At 53.4% G+C, this 14,108-nt stretch overlaps 3 protein-coding genes across 5 annotated transcripts; 1 reads left to right on the top strand and 2 right to left on the bottom strand.

The window, feature by feature from the left end:
• Positions 1–277: 277 nt before the first annotated feature.
• Hsd17b8 (hydroxysteroid 17-beta dehydrogenase 8) lies at positions 278–2,416 on the bottom strand. The gene is made up of 9 exons (XM_047558604.1): positions 2,354–2,416; positions 1,951–2,168; positions 1,737–1,853; positions 1,535–1,627; positions 1,347–1,432; positions 1,156–1,240; positions 906–948; positions 661–735; positions 278–472 (listed from the first exon to the last, which is right to left on the bottom strand). Exons 1-9 carry the CDS (start codon positions 2,397–2,399, stop codon positions 456–458), a joined length of 780 nt encoding a protein of 259 aa, XP_047414560.1. The 5' UTR covers positions 2,400–2,416; the 3' UTR covers positions 278–455.
• Positions 2,417–2,740: 324 nt separating this feature from the next.
• On the bottom strand, positions 2,741–6,596 carry Slc39a7 (solute carrier family 39 member 7). Its single transcript, XM_047558522.1, has 8 exons — positions 6,441–6,596; positions 5,731–6,136; positions 5,474–5,642; positions 5,263–5,316; positions 4,977–5,129; positions 4,691–4,831; positions 4,287–4,483; positions 2,741–3,529 (listed from the first exon to the last, which is right to left on the bottom strand). Exons 2-8 carry the CDS (start codon positions 6,130–6,132, stop codon positions 3,257–3,259), a joined length of 1,389 nt encoding a protein of 462 aa, XP_047414478.1. The 5' UTR covers positions 6,133–6,136; positions 6,441–6,596; the 3' UTR covers positions 2,741–3,256.
• A 103-nt stretch (positions 6,597–6,699) lies between these two features.
• Positions 6,700–13,512, top strand: Rxrb (retinoid X receptor beta). 3 transcript variants are annotated; one of them, XM_047558518.1, is made up of 10 exons: positions 6,700–7,131; positions 7,782–8,029; positions 8,521–8,677; positions 9,007–9,186; positions 10,506–10,678; positions 11,051–11,180; positions 11,382–11,514; positions 11,623–11,726; positions 12,057–12,162; positions 12,279–13,512. In XM_047558518.1, exons 1-10 carry the CDS (start codon positions 6,903–6,905, stop codon positions 12,424–12,426), a joined length of 1,608 nt encoding a protein of 535 aa, XP_047414474.1. In that variant the 5' UTR covers positions 6,700–6,902; the 3' UTR covers positions 12,427–13,512. The 3 variants fall into 3 exon arrangements, with proteins under 3 accessions (XP_047414474.1, XP_047414475.1, XP_047414476.1); XM_047558519.1 differs by having other exon boundaries at positions 11,635–11,726; XM_047558520.1 differs by lacking the exons at positions 6,700–7,131; positions 7,782–8,029 and adding an exon at positions 8,036–8,180.
• Positions 13,513–14,108: the final 596 nt, after the last annotated feature.

The following is a 14,108-nucleotide window of genomic DNA, read 5'->3' on the forward strand; positions in this document are numbered from 1 at the left end:
CCAAGAACAAATCACCCTTGGGGACCATAAGGACTCAGGGAGTTGGGGGGAGGGGACTGGCACTGCAGAACCAGTGAAAGGGGGTAGGGCAGAAACCCCTCCCTCCAAAAAGACCCAGAGTGTCACGCATACACAGTGACATACACTCTTTCCTCTCACACCCGGCGGCGGAGGTTGCCCTGGGAGACCAGGCAGTGAAAGGGAACAATCCTTCGGGAAAGGGAAGAGGGGGAGGTGGGGAAGGGTCTGAGGGCTTGGACACAAGAAGAACCGGAGGTGGCAGGGAAGAGGATTTGGAATTTATTAGGGTCACAAGCACCCCTGCCTCCCATATTCAGCATTCCTGAGCCATACACTGCCACCCCTTTTGTAGCCTGGGAACTTTGAGTCCTCATCAGCAGGAGACCCGGCACAGTGGTTGGGGGAGTGAGAAGAGTCCAGGGTCCTTAAGGCAGTTACATGAAAAGGCCTCCTGGGAGGGGCAAAAACATTTGGACAGATGCATGGGCGGAGAGATAAATGGGCTGGGGGTGCCCATTTCTGTTCCTGGCCTAGGGAGCCTCTGCCCTTCCCACAGTAGCTCCAGCCTTCCCTCACTTGCTTTCTCATTGGTTGGAGTTCTACTTCTCTGCCCTGTCCTTCCCCATGCTAGCTTCATACCAGTGACTTCCACTGAGGCCCCTGTGATGTATCCACTGTCTTCAGATGCCAAGAATGCAACCACATCTGCGACATCTATAGGAATGGTGGGGAAAGGGCACAATCCCATTCACTTCCATAGACTCAAAGTAGTCATCAAGTCTGATACCCCTCACCCACCCCAACTACTAATCCTGGTGAGACGCTCTCAAAAATATAAATCTTGGGTTCTTTTCATTCAGGTCCCCTCCCCACTCAATGCTCACCCTCAGGGTTCCCCCAGTGTCCCATCGGGATCATTCTGGTCACCTGAAAGGAAACACTTATATGTGGGTGGTGAAAGTTTGTTTTATGGATTTGAAGATTGAGTTTGTGATTTTTTTCTTTTGTCTTCATCCCCCATACATTTATTGACTACTTACTGTTTGCCAGGCACTGTGCCCAGCATTCTCTCTCTCTGAAGCCCAGAGATTTTGGGTCTGTGACTGATTGTGTCCTCCACTAACAGCCTCCTACCTTATCCTTCACTTTCTGTGGCATTTTCTCTGTCATGGGTGTTGCAATGAACCCTGGGAGGACAGAGTTACAGCGGATTCCATGTCTGTGGAAGGGAGAGTGGTTGCTGACTCTGGACAGGACACTGACCCTTCCCTCAAGTCCCTACATGCCTCAGCGAAGTTCCCCGCGCCCCTAGGTGTTTGACCAACCGTCCAAGCTCTCGGGCTGCAGTCTGGGTCAGCCCAATCACTCCAGCCTTGGATGCAGCATAGTTTGTCTGCCCGATGTTCCCCACCTACAGATGAGTCAGAGATCTAGGGTGAGTAAGGAATCTCAAGGAGGGGCTCTTCTCTCTGTGCTCACTTGGCCGGCTGACCTTGTCCCAACCCAACCTGACCTTTCCAATGATGCTACTGATATTGATAATGGAGCCATGACAACCACTGGACACCAAGGCTTGAGCTGCAGCCTGAGTGACTAGGAAGATCCCCTGGCAGGAGAGGGTAGCAAGGCAGAGAAGATCAGCTGGGGTGACAGCCCTCCTCCAACTCCCTCCCCTGGTTTGGGGGACCAGAAGTCACAAGTTCAGAGGTCACCACCTTGAGGTTGACGTCTATGACTTTGTCCCAGTCATCCTCAGACATGTGGAGCAGAAACTCATCCCGAGTGATGCCCGCACAGGACACAATGACAGATGGCGGGCGAGAAAAGCTGGCCTACAGGAGGGGGGGTGGGTGGTTTAGATATCAAAACACCACAAAGACCTAGAGCTTTAACGGTGTGTGTGCAAGGGCCAAGTCGCCTGACGTTCACCTGCACTTGTTCCAGCAGGCCCCTGGCAGCCCTGGCCTCAGACACGTCAGCCTGGAAGGCAGCGTGGTTCCCGCGGGGCGCCCCGTCCTCGCTCCTCGACCCGCCTATCTGCCGCACCGTCTCCTGTGCTGCCGTCCCGTCCAGGTCGCAGGCGGCTACGGCAGCCCCCTCTCTGGCCAGGCGCGCACAGATCGCCCGGCCGATGCCGCTACCCGCACCTGAGGTGGGAATAAGTATGCGGAGAAGAGAAGGAGAGAGGAGCGGGCCGGGTCAGAAGTCACAGGGTGCAAAGTTAGTAAAATTCGGACAAGGTGCCAAAGGTCACTGGGGTCGAGGGGTCTGAGGGCGCTCCCCTTAACATCACTCCGGCACCCAACCCGCCCTAGGAGAAGACCCTCTGAACCTGTGACCAAGGCCAGCGCGGAACCGAACCGGAGCTGAGGCGCCATGGCGGGCGGTGGGCGGGTCGGCACCCAAGCCCAGAGCCAATCCAAGCACACAGGGGGCGTGGCAAGGCCCAGGCCAGGACCAATCGAAGATCCACCAGCCTTAGGCCATCTGCGGCCAAGAGCGCGGGCCGACCTCCCACCGTGGGGGCGTGGCCAGGCACCTCCGAAAGGGGGCCCGGGGAGTGGGGGGAGACTAGGGGCCCCATTCCCCCCCAAAAGACAAAGACAGCATGTGGGGCGGAAGATCCAAGGTCTTTATTTCCGGTCCCACCCCTCCCCTTCGATTCAAACACAATGATATAAAATGAATAAAAACGAAACAAAAAATTAGGCTTGAGATTACCAACTAATCTTCTCCCACCCACCCCCAATCCTCTGATCACTCCCAAATCAGAACACACGATTGATGTTTACCCCCAACTCCTCCTGTCACCCCCTCAGTCCTGGGTTCAGGTCTTCCCTGAAGCCTCCACCAACAGGTGGGGGAGAGGAAGGGCCCTGGAGGACCCTGCTTGGCAGCTTGGTCCTCTGAGAACAAGTGGTTAGGGTATACCAGGTATGCTGCCATCACCCCTTTCCCTTACAGTCTTCTTCGTGGCCCCGTTTATCCCTCCAAAATATACAATATGGTTGGGAAGTGCCCAACACTTTGGTCCCTTTGGCCTCTTATTCTCACCTCTATGACCCCTGTAAGATTGCCAAAACTTGAAGGTCCTAATGCCAAAATCACCTTTCTTCTGGGCTACAACTCCTTCCTTTGGCAGATGTCCATGGCCAGGGCCCCCAAAGGCCACAGACCCCTGACTTGAGGTTAGGGGTAGAAGTTTGGGGCAGGGGTGGGGGTGGTTTATCCTGCCTTACTCGAGGTGGGCAATCAGCACCATCATGACAACTCCTGCCAGCAGCCCCAGCACCTCCAGGAGTGACTGTAATGGTGACGCCTCCCTTAACAGCTCTGGCAATACAGACACTGTTGCTACATAGATAAAACCACCTGCTGTGAATGGCAGAACCCAGCCAGGACCTGTACCACCTGCAACATCACTGCCCACTACTCCTCCTTCAGTGAGAAGGGCACAGGCTGTGCCTGCCAGTGCTCCTACGGCTGTCAGTAGTTGTAGACGCATCGCCTGGTGGGCAGAAAAGAGAAAAATGTACTCACCAAAAGCTAAAGATTATCAGTATTTAGATGTGGTTAGTGAGGTATAGATGTGTAGGTAGGTGTAGGGTGCATGTCTTCAGAAACTATAAAACTAGGTTTAAAAAGGGGAGGGGGCATTCCAGACTATACATGTTCCAGAAAAAAAACATTTAAAAAAAAAATCCCCCCCACCCCCCAGCATTAGGGATTGAACCCAGGGGTGCTTAACCACTGGGCCACATCCCTAGCCCTTCTTATGTTTTACTTAGAGACAGGATCTCACTAAGTTATTTAGGGCCTCACTGAGTAGCTGAGGCTGGCTTTGAACTTATGATCCTCCTGCCTCAGCTTCCTGAGCCTCTGGGATTACAAGTGTGCACCACAATGCTGCCCTTGGCCTTGAACTTTTTATCCTCTTGCCTCAGTCTCCTGAGTTGATGGGATTATACGTGTACCATTGAACCCAACTGAAAAATTTGAGCAGAGGTCCTTCCCATGGACCTTGGAGTCCAGTGTGCGTGTGTATGACATTACCTATAAAATAGAGGATTTACAGACCACAGTTCAAGAAATACTGAATTATAGGACAAAGAAAACAGAAAAACTTCTTTCCTCATTTCTAGAGGATTTGTTGTCAATGGTAGTACAACTTGTTTGGAACCAATGAGAGGCAGTCCTGGGTTTGAAGTGAGTAAGTAGGAGCAAAGGGTTTGAAGTATCCGGGCTTGGTAGACATCATCACCAACCTGCTTTTTGCTGCAGCCAGACTGGACCAAGATGGCAAAGTCTCCAACCTCATGGGGCACTTCATGAAGTAGGACAGTCATTGTGGTCAATATTCCCAGCCCTCGGCCTCCTCGAAAGGAAGCACCAATAGCTAGACCATCTGTGAAGTTGTGTGCCAAATCAGCAGCCAGATTCAGGTACCCGGACACACGCAGATCTTGTAGAGCAGAGAAAGAAAATGATCAGAGGCACTCATCACCCCCCAGTTCCAGGTCTTGTCAGCCTCTCTCATATCTCCTCTCAGAGATCATCTCACATATAAGTTCCTTAGTGTTTCCCAGAAGCATAATAACATCCACAGCATATATTCTGTGATTTACAATGGTGCCCCTTGCCCAAGCTTATCATCATCCCCAGCCCTTACCTGAACCTGTTTTTCCTTCTTCAGGATTCTGAGGTCTCACTGGCCCATCTTTGGGCCCAATGCTCCCTCCTCTCCTCTTCCGCAACCCTCCTGCTTCCTTTTCTTCTTCCTCTGAGCTGGGCTTCTCCTTTGAAGGATGCTCTGAGGAAAAAAAGGAGTTGGTCAGAGTGGGGAAGATAGCTTCTGACATATCCTCAAAGGGAAGTCTGTTCCACCTGACAGCCATAAGATGAGGGGATTCTGAGGCACACAAGGTCGCTTTCAGCAGAGTTGTTTCTGGGCTCACCCTGACTTCCATGTCCATGACTTCCATGGGTGGGACCATGACCATGACTGTGTCCATGTCCTCCTTTCACATGTCTCACAAATTTCTCCACCACAAGGAAGGCGACAATTCCACTGAGAACCCACAGTCCCACAGACAGAATGGGGCCCTGGCCTGGAAATGGAGGCATTGAGAGGTTATGGGAAATGTGGATTACGGACTCCTCTTCAGTGTAGGAGGTGAAGAACAGGAAGACATAGACTTTTCCCAGCACCCCAACTGCTGTACCCATATGTCTTTTCCTCACCACTGTGGGAGTGTCCATGTCCAGGCTGCTCCCGAGTGTTGTGAGAATGAGGTTCTGCAGGAAGGAAGAAAAAAAAATTAGATGAGGAAAACATGTCCCAAAGGATGTGTATATGAGGAATACCAGAATGTCAGAAATAATGAAGGAGAAAGAACCCATTTTTCCCTAAAGAATAAGATTATACTTCGAGGCAAGGTTAGAGGTTACTTACCCAGGGCATGAGGGATAAGGTGCAGGAAGGCATCTCCCAGGAGCCCTCCAGAAGCAAAACTGAGCAAAATCTGGAGCAGAGAGCGATGTCTGGGGGAGTTTGACTCCACTGGGATAAGGAAGAGGACAAAAAATGGAGCAGCAGATATCAGCACCGTGGCCCCCAGTGCCTAGTGAAGGAGAGTCAGGGGTCAAGTTTTGTGAAGTTTTCCAACAATCCAGAAACAGTCCCTTCTACCCCATCCCCTGGGGACTCACATAAGCCCAGAGTGTGACGGTATCCAGGTTGTGCTTGATGCTTGGAGCTCTGGACTCCCCATAGCCTCCATGATGTTCATGGTCATGTCCGTGTCCTTTGTGGTACAGGCTCTCATGGGAGTGGCCATGGCCATGGTGCAAATCCTCGTGTGAATGTCCGTGATCATGACTGTGGGTGTGCCCATGCCAGATGCTCTCATGAGTGTGGCCATGACCATGGGCATGGCTGTGTCCATGGTGGAAGTCCTCATGTGAGTGCCTGTGGCTGTGGCCATGGAAGTCTTCTTGCACGTCTTCGTGCGAGTCATCATGACCCCCGTGTCCGGCCACCAGCAGCCCCAAGGCCGCCCAGGTCAGCAGTCCCACGGCCACCCAGTGGGGGTCCCGGAGGCCCCTGGCCATCACGCTGACCAGAGGGACAGAGACAATGACTCTACTTGGCCCTCAATTCTACAGGGGATCTGCTTTATTCTGCTCGCGCCCTCCGACCACATCCATGGGATGCTCCCCCATTCCATTCTGTTCCCACCCACATTGTTCCCAAGACTGGTTCTCTTTATCCCGAACCCCTTCCTGGATGTAGGGCCCCACCAAGACACCGCTCTAGCCTTTACACTTTACACTTTACAGGCTCTCTGGGCCCTCGTCTCTATGACCCACTAAATGCGAAAAAGCCTAAAAAGGACAGTAGGGAAGCAGGGAATTCTCACCGGCTCCGGGATCCTCTCCTTTCCCGTTTTGCTCGGACGTGGCAGTCACGCCTCTAGCTCCCGCGAGAACAGGAAATTCCGTTCTACCTCCTCCCTAATACCTTTACCAATATGGCGGCACTTTAGTGGCGGCGAAGCCATTCCGCAGTAGCGCGCATGCTCGGACGTGGAGGTTATTTGAGGGGAGGGTGGGCGAGGCGTACTAATAAGCCGTAGGAGACCGCCTCCTCCGTTTCCAACTAGGCGAGGGGGCGGGAACTAGCGACGAGACTTCCCGTCTGTACAAAGATGGCTGCCACATAGGCGCTGTCATTTTGGTACAGAGCTGAGCTAGGCGCTTAATTCGACCCGATCCAGGCCAGAGGCTTTTTCTCTGGGGCTTCCTCGTGGTCAGCTAGTCCCCTAGTCAATCCTTGGGAACCCCTGGCACCTCTTCGGTACCCATACACTCAGCCAGGAATCATGTCTTGGACCGCTCGCCCGCCCTTCCTCCCCCAGCGGCATGCCGCAGGGCAGTGTGGGCCGGTGGGGGTGCGAAAAGAAATGCATTGTGGGGTCGCGTCCCGGTGGCGGCGGCGACGGCCCTGGCTGGATCCCGCGGCGGCGGCAGCGGCGGCAGCCGGAGAACAACAAACCCCGGAGCCGGAGCCGGGGGAGGCTGGACGGGACGGGATGGGAGACAGCGGGCGGGGTGAGTGTCCTAGCGGACGGGCAGGAGAGCTAGTGACCGCGCTATCTGCACCCCTCCCCCATTCCCTCCCCCAGCGCTCTTTCCCTGGCGCTCCCGCCCCCTTGTTTGTAAACACGCGTCCTCTCCCTCCCGAGGGCCTTAGCGCCCTCCCCCCGGGGCGGGGCGGGTAGGGGGAGCTTCCGCCCTCCCTTTGGTGGCCTCTGAAATCCCTGCACTCGAGGTCCCGGGTGTGAGGAAGACACGATTCCTCTTGAACTTGAGGACTCTGGACGTTTGAAGGCAGACCCTGCGTCCTAAGAGGGGTGTCTTTACCCTGCACGCTCATGGAGGGGGTTGGGTGGTCCAGCCCACGTGCTGCCCCACCCAGGAGACACCTATACCCGGGGTGACCTGGTATTCATTGAGATGCTTTGGTTGTAATTTTTTCTCACCTGAACTATCTTCCCTCCTTTTTGTCAACCCCCTCCTTTCACCACAATTAGGAGTTAAACTGTTTGACAGCAGGGTATTTCTGGACTTGGGGATATGTGGAGTGGGGTGGGTGATTGGAGAATTATTAAAGTCTTCAGGTGGATGACTGGAAGACTCATTTTCTCTTTTTGTCTCTCCTGTCTCTGTGTGTCTCTGTGCTGTATGTACCCTTCCATCAGATTCCCGAAGCCCAGACAGCTCTTCTCCAAATCCTCTTGCCCAGGGGGTTCCTCCCCCTTCTCCTCCTGGGCCACCTCTGCCCCCTTCATCAGCCCCATCCCTTGGAGGCTCTGGGGCTCCACCCCCACCTCCAATGCCACCACCCCCGCTGGGCTCCCCCTTCCCAGTCATCAGTTCTTCCATGGGGTCCCCTGGTCTGCCCCCTCCAGCTCCCCCAGGATTCTCCGGGCCTGTCAGCAGCCCCCAGGTGAGAGGTTGTGACCCACTTACTGCCTCTCCACTTTCATTTCCTTTTTCCTTGTAACCCTAGATCCTTGTTTGAACTTCCCATGGCCCACTGACCTTCCAAGACCTTTAGCAGGCCTGTGGTCCTTATGAGGCCCTTAGCCCTTCCTGAGGTGACTGATCTTCCATTGCATGCTTCATCCCTAACTATTTAAAAAAAAATCTTGATGTCCTCCTCATATGTCAGTGAGTTTCCACCCATCTCATCCCGTCTGCCCTTCCAAGACACATGCCCTTCAGGGCCACTGTGTTTCACAGTTTCAAGGCGGAACTGTTATTCTCTTTGGGGTTGTGCTCCAGGGATGACCCTTTTTATAGACTGCAGTATAACTAATGCCCTATACAATGTGCAATGCAGGCCCTGCCAGGTGGTAGGGAATGATTTCCATTACCTCTGAGAGATTCTGCTTCCCAATGAGTCTCCCTGTGACTTCCCTATTTCCCCTATCCCAGATTAATTCAACAGTGTCGCTCCCTGGGGGTGGGTCTGGCCCCCCTGAAGATGTGAAGCCACCAGTCTTAGGGGTCCGGGGACTGCACTGTCCACCCCCTCCAGGTGGCCCTGGGGCTGGCAAACGGCTTTGTGCAATCTGCGGGGATCGCAGCTCAGGTATGGGGTTTAGAACATAGTCATAGAGGAAGAAGGAGTCCTGGTACTCCTGGGTTGGGTCAGAGTAAGTGAGCTGGGGAAGGCTGAGGAGAACTAAGGAACCTGAAGTTCAGATGTGGAATAGAATGTATGGGGTGGCCAGAGGGAAAAACCAGCTTGTATAGGGCTTCTGAAAAGTGGGACTGGGATATCTCTTAATTTCCTGGTTCATCTACATTGAGCAAACAAGGAGGACTTTGACTAAGTTTTGCTTAGAGGAAATTTGTGAGAGACTGATGGTGAAGAGGTCTCCATGCAGCCTTCTTATTGCAATTCTCCTCCCCATGTAGGCAAACACTATGGGGTTTACAGCTGTGAGGGCTGCAAGGGCTTTTTCAAGCGCACCATCCGTAAGGACCTGACTTACTCATGCCGGGACAACAAGGACTGTACAGTGGACAAGCGCCAGCGGAATCGCTGTCAGTACTGTCGCTATCAGAAGTGCCTGGCCACTGGCATGAAGAGGGAAGGTAAGGAACTTCTCCCACCTAAGCTTCCCAGTCCACCGGTCCTTCCTTTCCCACTCTACTGGTGGGAGAGCAGGGAGGAAGTAAAGGGAAGACTGAAGGAAATCACAGCCTGTGTACCTGTTGGGAATGTGGGAATATTCTTTCTGTCCTCCAGGGGGCGATGTTTGTCTTCTCGCTCCCTCTCATTGGCTCTTCTTGGTACCCTGCTCTGACCCCTGAGTTTCCATCTTATTGGTTCTGCTTGTAGCCTGCACTATGACCCCTTCCCAGCCCAGGCTGGTCCCAGGATAGGATAACCTTTCCTTACCTATGACGGGCTTCTATGTCTCCTCTAACTTGAGGGATCCCTCTTCTCTTTGATCCCATCTCTCCTCCTCTGGTCTCCATCTCCCTGTTCTCTGTGGTATTTCCTCCCACCTCTGAGACTCTACCCTCTCAAGCTATAAACCGTACTGAAAGGACTTGCCTTCCCTTCTCTACGTTTCTATCTTATCTTCTTGAGTCTGGTTCCTGGAATTCTGAGACTCTTCAGAGAGTATCTTGATCAAATCCCTTCTTTAGAAAAGATGAGCTGGAGACCTGGCTTTCCCAAGATCATGCAACAAAAGAGTAGTAGGGCCAGGATCAGAGCGCTCATTTTACTACCTGTTATATTGAATCAGAGGGACATAAGATTTGCATAAGGCATGCTTGGTTTCAAATGTAGGATCTGCCATGTATTATGTGAACATAGGCAAGCTATTTATTTATTTGGTACCAGGAATTGAACCCAGGGGCACTTAACCACTGAGCCACATCCTCAACCCTTTATTATATCTTATGTTGAGACGGGGTTTTACTAAATTGCTTAGGGCCTTGCTAAGTTACTGAGGCTGGCTTTGAATTTGCAATCCTCTTGCCTCAGCCTCCTGAGCTGCTGGGAATTCAGGCATGTGTCACTGTGCCTGGCTGCTATTTAGCCTCTTTAAAGCCCAAGTTCTTCACCTTTAAAAGTGGGAACAAGAGTCCCCGGGGTCCTTACAATACTTGAATGAATGTTAAAACATGTTTCTTAGCACTAGTTTAGCTTAGGCAATTAGCACTGTTTAAATGTCAGCTTCCTCCCTAATTCCTTTACCCTCCTCTTCCTCTTGACTTTTAATCTGCCCTTTAATAACTGCTGCTTCCAGAGTGCCCCAGTCTGCCTTTTCTAGTGATTTCCCCAATTGCTATAAATATTTCCCAAGAGACATCAGACTCTGATAAGACCCTAAGGATGTTTCAGAACTCCCTCATGGCTGGCTGCTGACCTTTCACTTTTTTCTCCCCATCCCCTGCAGCCGTACAGGAGGAGCGTCAGCGGGGAAAGGACAAGGACGGGGATGGGGAGGGGGCTGGGGGAGCCCCGGAGGAGATGCCTGTGGACAGGATCCTGGAGGCAGAGCTTGCTGTGGAGCAGAAGAGTGACCAGGGCGTTGAGGGTCCTGGGGGAACCGGGGGTAGCGGCAGCAGTGTGAGTGATGGGATCAATCCCTCTCCTTTGTGACGGGGGGAGTGGGGAGGGAGCCTAGGTCTGTTATTTCTGCCCCTTCCATTCCCCTCACAACTTTCCTTACACTGCCTGAGACTGGAAATGCTGCCAAACAAGACCTCTCAAACATTTCAGGTGGGTGTATTAGCTCCCTCCATCTCCACTCCCACTGCAGAACCACAAGCAAATAAGTTAACTCTTTACATGAGTGACAGGGGAGAAGCTTGGTTTATAGAAATTGGTCTAAATGAAGGAAGATTATATAGAGGGAGGGGATGTTAAAAGTCTCTTACAAGGAGGGCTCCCAGTGTTCCTCTAGATCATCCATAAGTCTTACCCCCCTTTTCCCTGCAGCCAAATGACCCCGTGACTAACATCTGTCAGGCAGCTGACAAACAGCTATTCACACTTGTTGAGTGGGCGAAGAGGATCCCACACTTTTCCTCCTTACCTCTGGATGACCAGGTCATATTGCTACGGGCAGGTCAGTGACCTTGAATTCCTTTGACCTCTTGACATTTGACCCCTATTTGGCCTCCTGACCTTCAATGACCCAGTGGCCTTACCTTGCATATTCAAGGGAGCCAAGCTTGCTGACCTTGCCACCTCTTCTCTTCCCTTGAGGTGTTTTGAATTCTATGGCCTGAGCTCTCTCTCCTGACCCTTGCTGCCCCACCCTCCCCAGGCTGGAATGAGCTTCTCATTGCCTCCTTCTCCCACCGGTCCATTGATGTTCGAGACGGCATCCTCCTGGCCACAGGTCTTCATGTGCACCGCAACTCAGCCCATTCTGCAGGCGTGGGAGCAATCTTTGATCGGTCAGTGGCCCTCGGCTGGCTGGGCTAGCCTGTAGGTAGAGGGGGGTGGGGCTATAGGCTGGTCCGTGTCCAAGGCTGGCTGAGCTGTGACCTTTGAGTGACCTGCAGGTCCCTCTCCAGGGTGCTGACAGAGCTAGTGTCCAAAATGCGTGACATGAGGATGGACAAGACAGAGCTTGGCTGCCTGAGGGCAATCATTCTGTTTAATCCAGGTAAGAGGAGGATTACCCCTCTCTTTCAAGACCAAGGCTACCTTGGAGCCTCCTCTTCTCCAGAGACTCCTAAGTTACCCAGCTATCCCCCTCAGTAAGACCCTCAATCTGGAAATCTCCCAACTGACTGAGGAAAAAAACTACTTCCTCTGATATAGTCCCTTTCTGACCCTATCCCACAAACCCAGTGGGCCCTGCTTCCCTTGCTTGGCATCTGGCAAAGGGCAAGTAGGTGGAGCCTTAAAGGGGTATCTTGTGGGCCACATCTGCATGTCTGCCTTGATTTGATTTGCCTTCCCTCCTCTTCCTCCTCTCTTCCTGCCATCCTAGATGCTAAGGGCCTCTCCAACCCCAGCGAGGTGGAGGTCCTGCGGGAGAAAGTGTATGCCTCATTGGAGACCTATTGCAAACAGAAGTACCCTGAGCAGCAGGGACGGTGAGATGGGGCTTTGGGCACTGAGGCCCCCCAGCAGGGTGGGGAGTATGGTAAGGGTATGTGCTTCTGGGCCTGTGTGCTTCTGGCTCTTATGCCCCTTCTCTCTTCCATCTCAGGTTTGCCAAGCTGCTGCTACGTCTTCCTGCCCTCCGGTCCATCGGCCTTAAGTGTCTAGAGCATCTGTTTTTCTTTAAGCTCATTGGTGACACCCCCATCGACACCTTCCTTATGGAGATGCTTGAGGCTCCCCACCAGCTGGCCTGAGCCCATGCCAACACCCACATGTGGTGCTCCTCATGCTTGAGGGGTGCTATATAAGAGGACTCAGCCTGGGACAGGGTGGGATGGACTGTGTTCCCAGAGAGGAGTACAGAGCAGAACCAAGACCTCCAAGGGATTCATCAGCTCTCCAGTGGATTTGCTTGGTATCCCAAATCAGAGGGGAACCCAAATCCCTGTGAGGACTGGACGTCTCTCTTCATTTTCCTTGAGTCTCTGAATTTGTCAGGGTCTCCCATGATTTGGGGTGATTTCTTACCCCTTGTTCCTCCCCCAGCACAAAGCACTGGCCCTGCTCCTGGGATCCTGCTTCCTTCTCATCCTGACTTACTCCCATCTGAAGAGTGGAAGTGGGAAAATCCCTAAAGATGGATGTTGGGGGCAGGCCCCTCGAACTGATGGGCATGGAAGAAGGGCTCTGACAGGCCTTCTTTCTTCCAGACCTGACAGATGGGGACCTCTGGAAGAGGGAGTGGGCCCTGTCACTGTCTCCTGCCCTGAGTCCCTTTTTACACTTCACCTCCTTCTGCAGTCAGACTGAAAAATAAAATAAAAAAATGGTGGTGGTGGTTTAAGGGGCTGGTGGAGATGTAGGAACTGATCTGCTATTTTTAATTTCCTCTGAGGATAGGGACTTGCAGTTAGACTCAAAGAAGTACTGTACTTTCCCAGGTTGACTAAGAAATGCCAGTGGTGGAGGTATTTGGGCAAGGCGGGGCCCTGAGATGGTCTGGCCTTGGGCCTCTCCAAGAACTGGCCTTCCCAACCCTCTCTCTCCCCTTCTTCCTGTTTAGTTTAGGGAAGGGGTCTGGGCTGTGATGATGCCCTGTCTGGCTGGTTTGGTGAGTGTAGTCCCTGGGCCCTTTCGCAGCTCTTCCCCAGCCCTGAGCACAGGTGTAGGCTGGGGACATAGGATCCTGGCTTGAGAATTGAGGGGAGGTGGCTAGCCTGCAGAGATGGGAGTGCTGGGGCTGCATGAATTTTTGCCCGGCATCTCTTCTCTTTGGATCCTTTCCTCTCTCTTTACTCGCACATAAAATCGCTTTCAAATTAAAATCGCAGTTTTCTGGACTGAGGTGAATATATATGGGGGTGGACAGCGCCGTATGGGCTTGGTATAGGGGGTATCCGGTTGGGAGCTCCTGATGCACTCCCTAGAGGCAGCCGAGGCCGACGTTCCCTGGGGCCCGAGAGGTTGGCGCAGGGTGGGGGACACAAGGCTCGCTTTGTCGGGGAGGGGGGAAGAGGGTGTGCCAGGCTGGGGGCGGGGCCAGCCGGAGGAGGAAGGAGGGGGCAGCCGGTTCTCAAAGGCGCCTTGTTCGCTTATGCCCTCCCAGCGCCAGCGGGCGGCGGCGCCTAGGCTTGCTCCGGCCGGCTTTCTCTCCGGCCGCGCCGCGGGCTCCGGGCAGACCCGGCGCGGTGCCCGTTCGTGGGGCGCGCTGGGCGCCGAGCACAGCGGCCGGTCTGGAGTCGGCCCACGTCCCTGAGTGACCCCGTTTTCCCGGACCCTACCAGCGGCATCGACGACTCGCTCATCCTATCACTGGGTCCCTTTCACCTGGGCTCTCCGACTCCCTTACCTAGTCCCTTCATTTTCACCTCCTTGGACTTGGTTAACCTGTGTTTGTTCCACTCTCTGACCTCTCTTTGCCCCAAAACCGGCTTCC

The sequence above is a fragment of the Sciurus carolinensis genome, chromosome 7, assembly GCF_902686445.1.
Source record: "Sciurus carolinensis chromosome 7, mSciCar1.2, whole genome shotgun sequence".
In the NCBI taxonomy this organism is placed as follows: Eukaryota; Metazoa; Chordata; class Mammalia; order Rodentia; family Sciuridae; genus Sciurus; species Sciurus carolinensis.

Bases quoted from the DNA above. Each gene is read 5' to 3' on its own strand.
- Rxrb (XM_047558518.1), top strand. From the start codon at position 6,903: ATGTCTTGGACCGCTCGCCCGCCCTTCCTCCCCCAGCGGCATGCCGCA. The intron at 8,030-8,520 runs GTGAGAGGTTGT...CCCCTATCCCAG, and splicing joins GGCCTGTCAGCAGCCCCCAG to ATTAATTCAACAGTGTCGCT. The intron at 9,187-10,505 runs GTAAGGAACTTC...CATCCCCTGCAG, and splicing joins CACTGGCATGAAGAGGGAAG to CCGTACAGGAGGAGCGTCAG.
- Slc39a7 (XM_047558522.1), bottom strand. From the start codon at position 6,132: ATGGCCAGGGGCCTCCGGGACCCCCACTGGGTGGCCGTGGGACTGCTG. The intron at 5,317-5,473 runs GTAAGTAACCTC...TCCTTCCTGCAG, and splicing joins CCTTATCCCTCATGCCCTGG to AACCTCATTCTCACAACACT. The intron at 3,530-4,286 runs GTTGGTGATGAT...TCTGCCCACCAG, and splicing joins CTGGCTGCAGCAAAAAGCAG to GCGATGCGTCTACAACTACT.
- Hsd17b8 (XM_047558604.1), bottom strand. From the start codon at position 2,399: ATGGCGCCTCAGCTCCGGTTCGGTTCCGCGCTGGCCTTGGTCACAG. The intron at 1,628-1,736 runs GTGGTGACCTCT...CTCTCCTGCCAG, and splicing joins TCATAGACGTCAACCTCAAG to GGGATCTTCCTAGTCACTCA. The intron at 949-1,155 runs GTAGGAGGCTGT...GTTTCCTTTCAG, and splicing joins CACAGAAAGTGAAGGATAAG to GTGACCAGAATGATCCCGAT.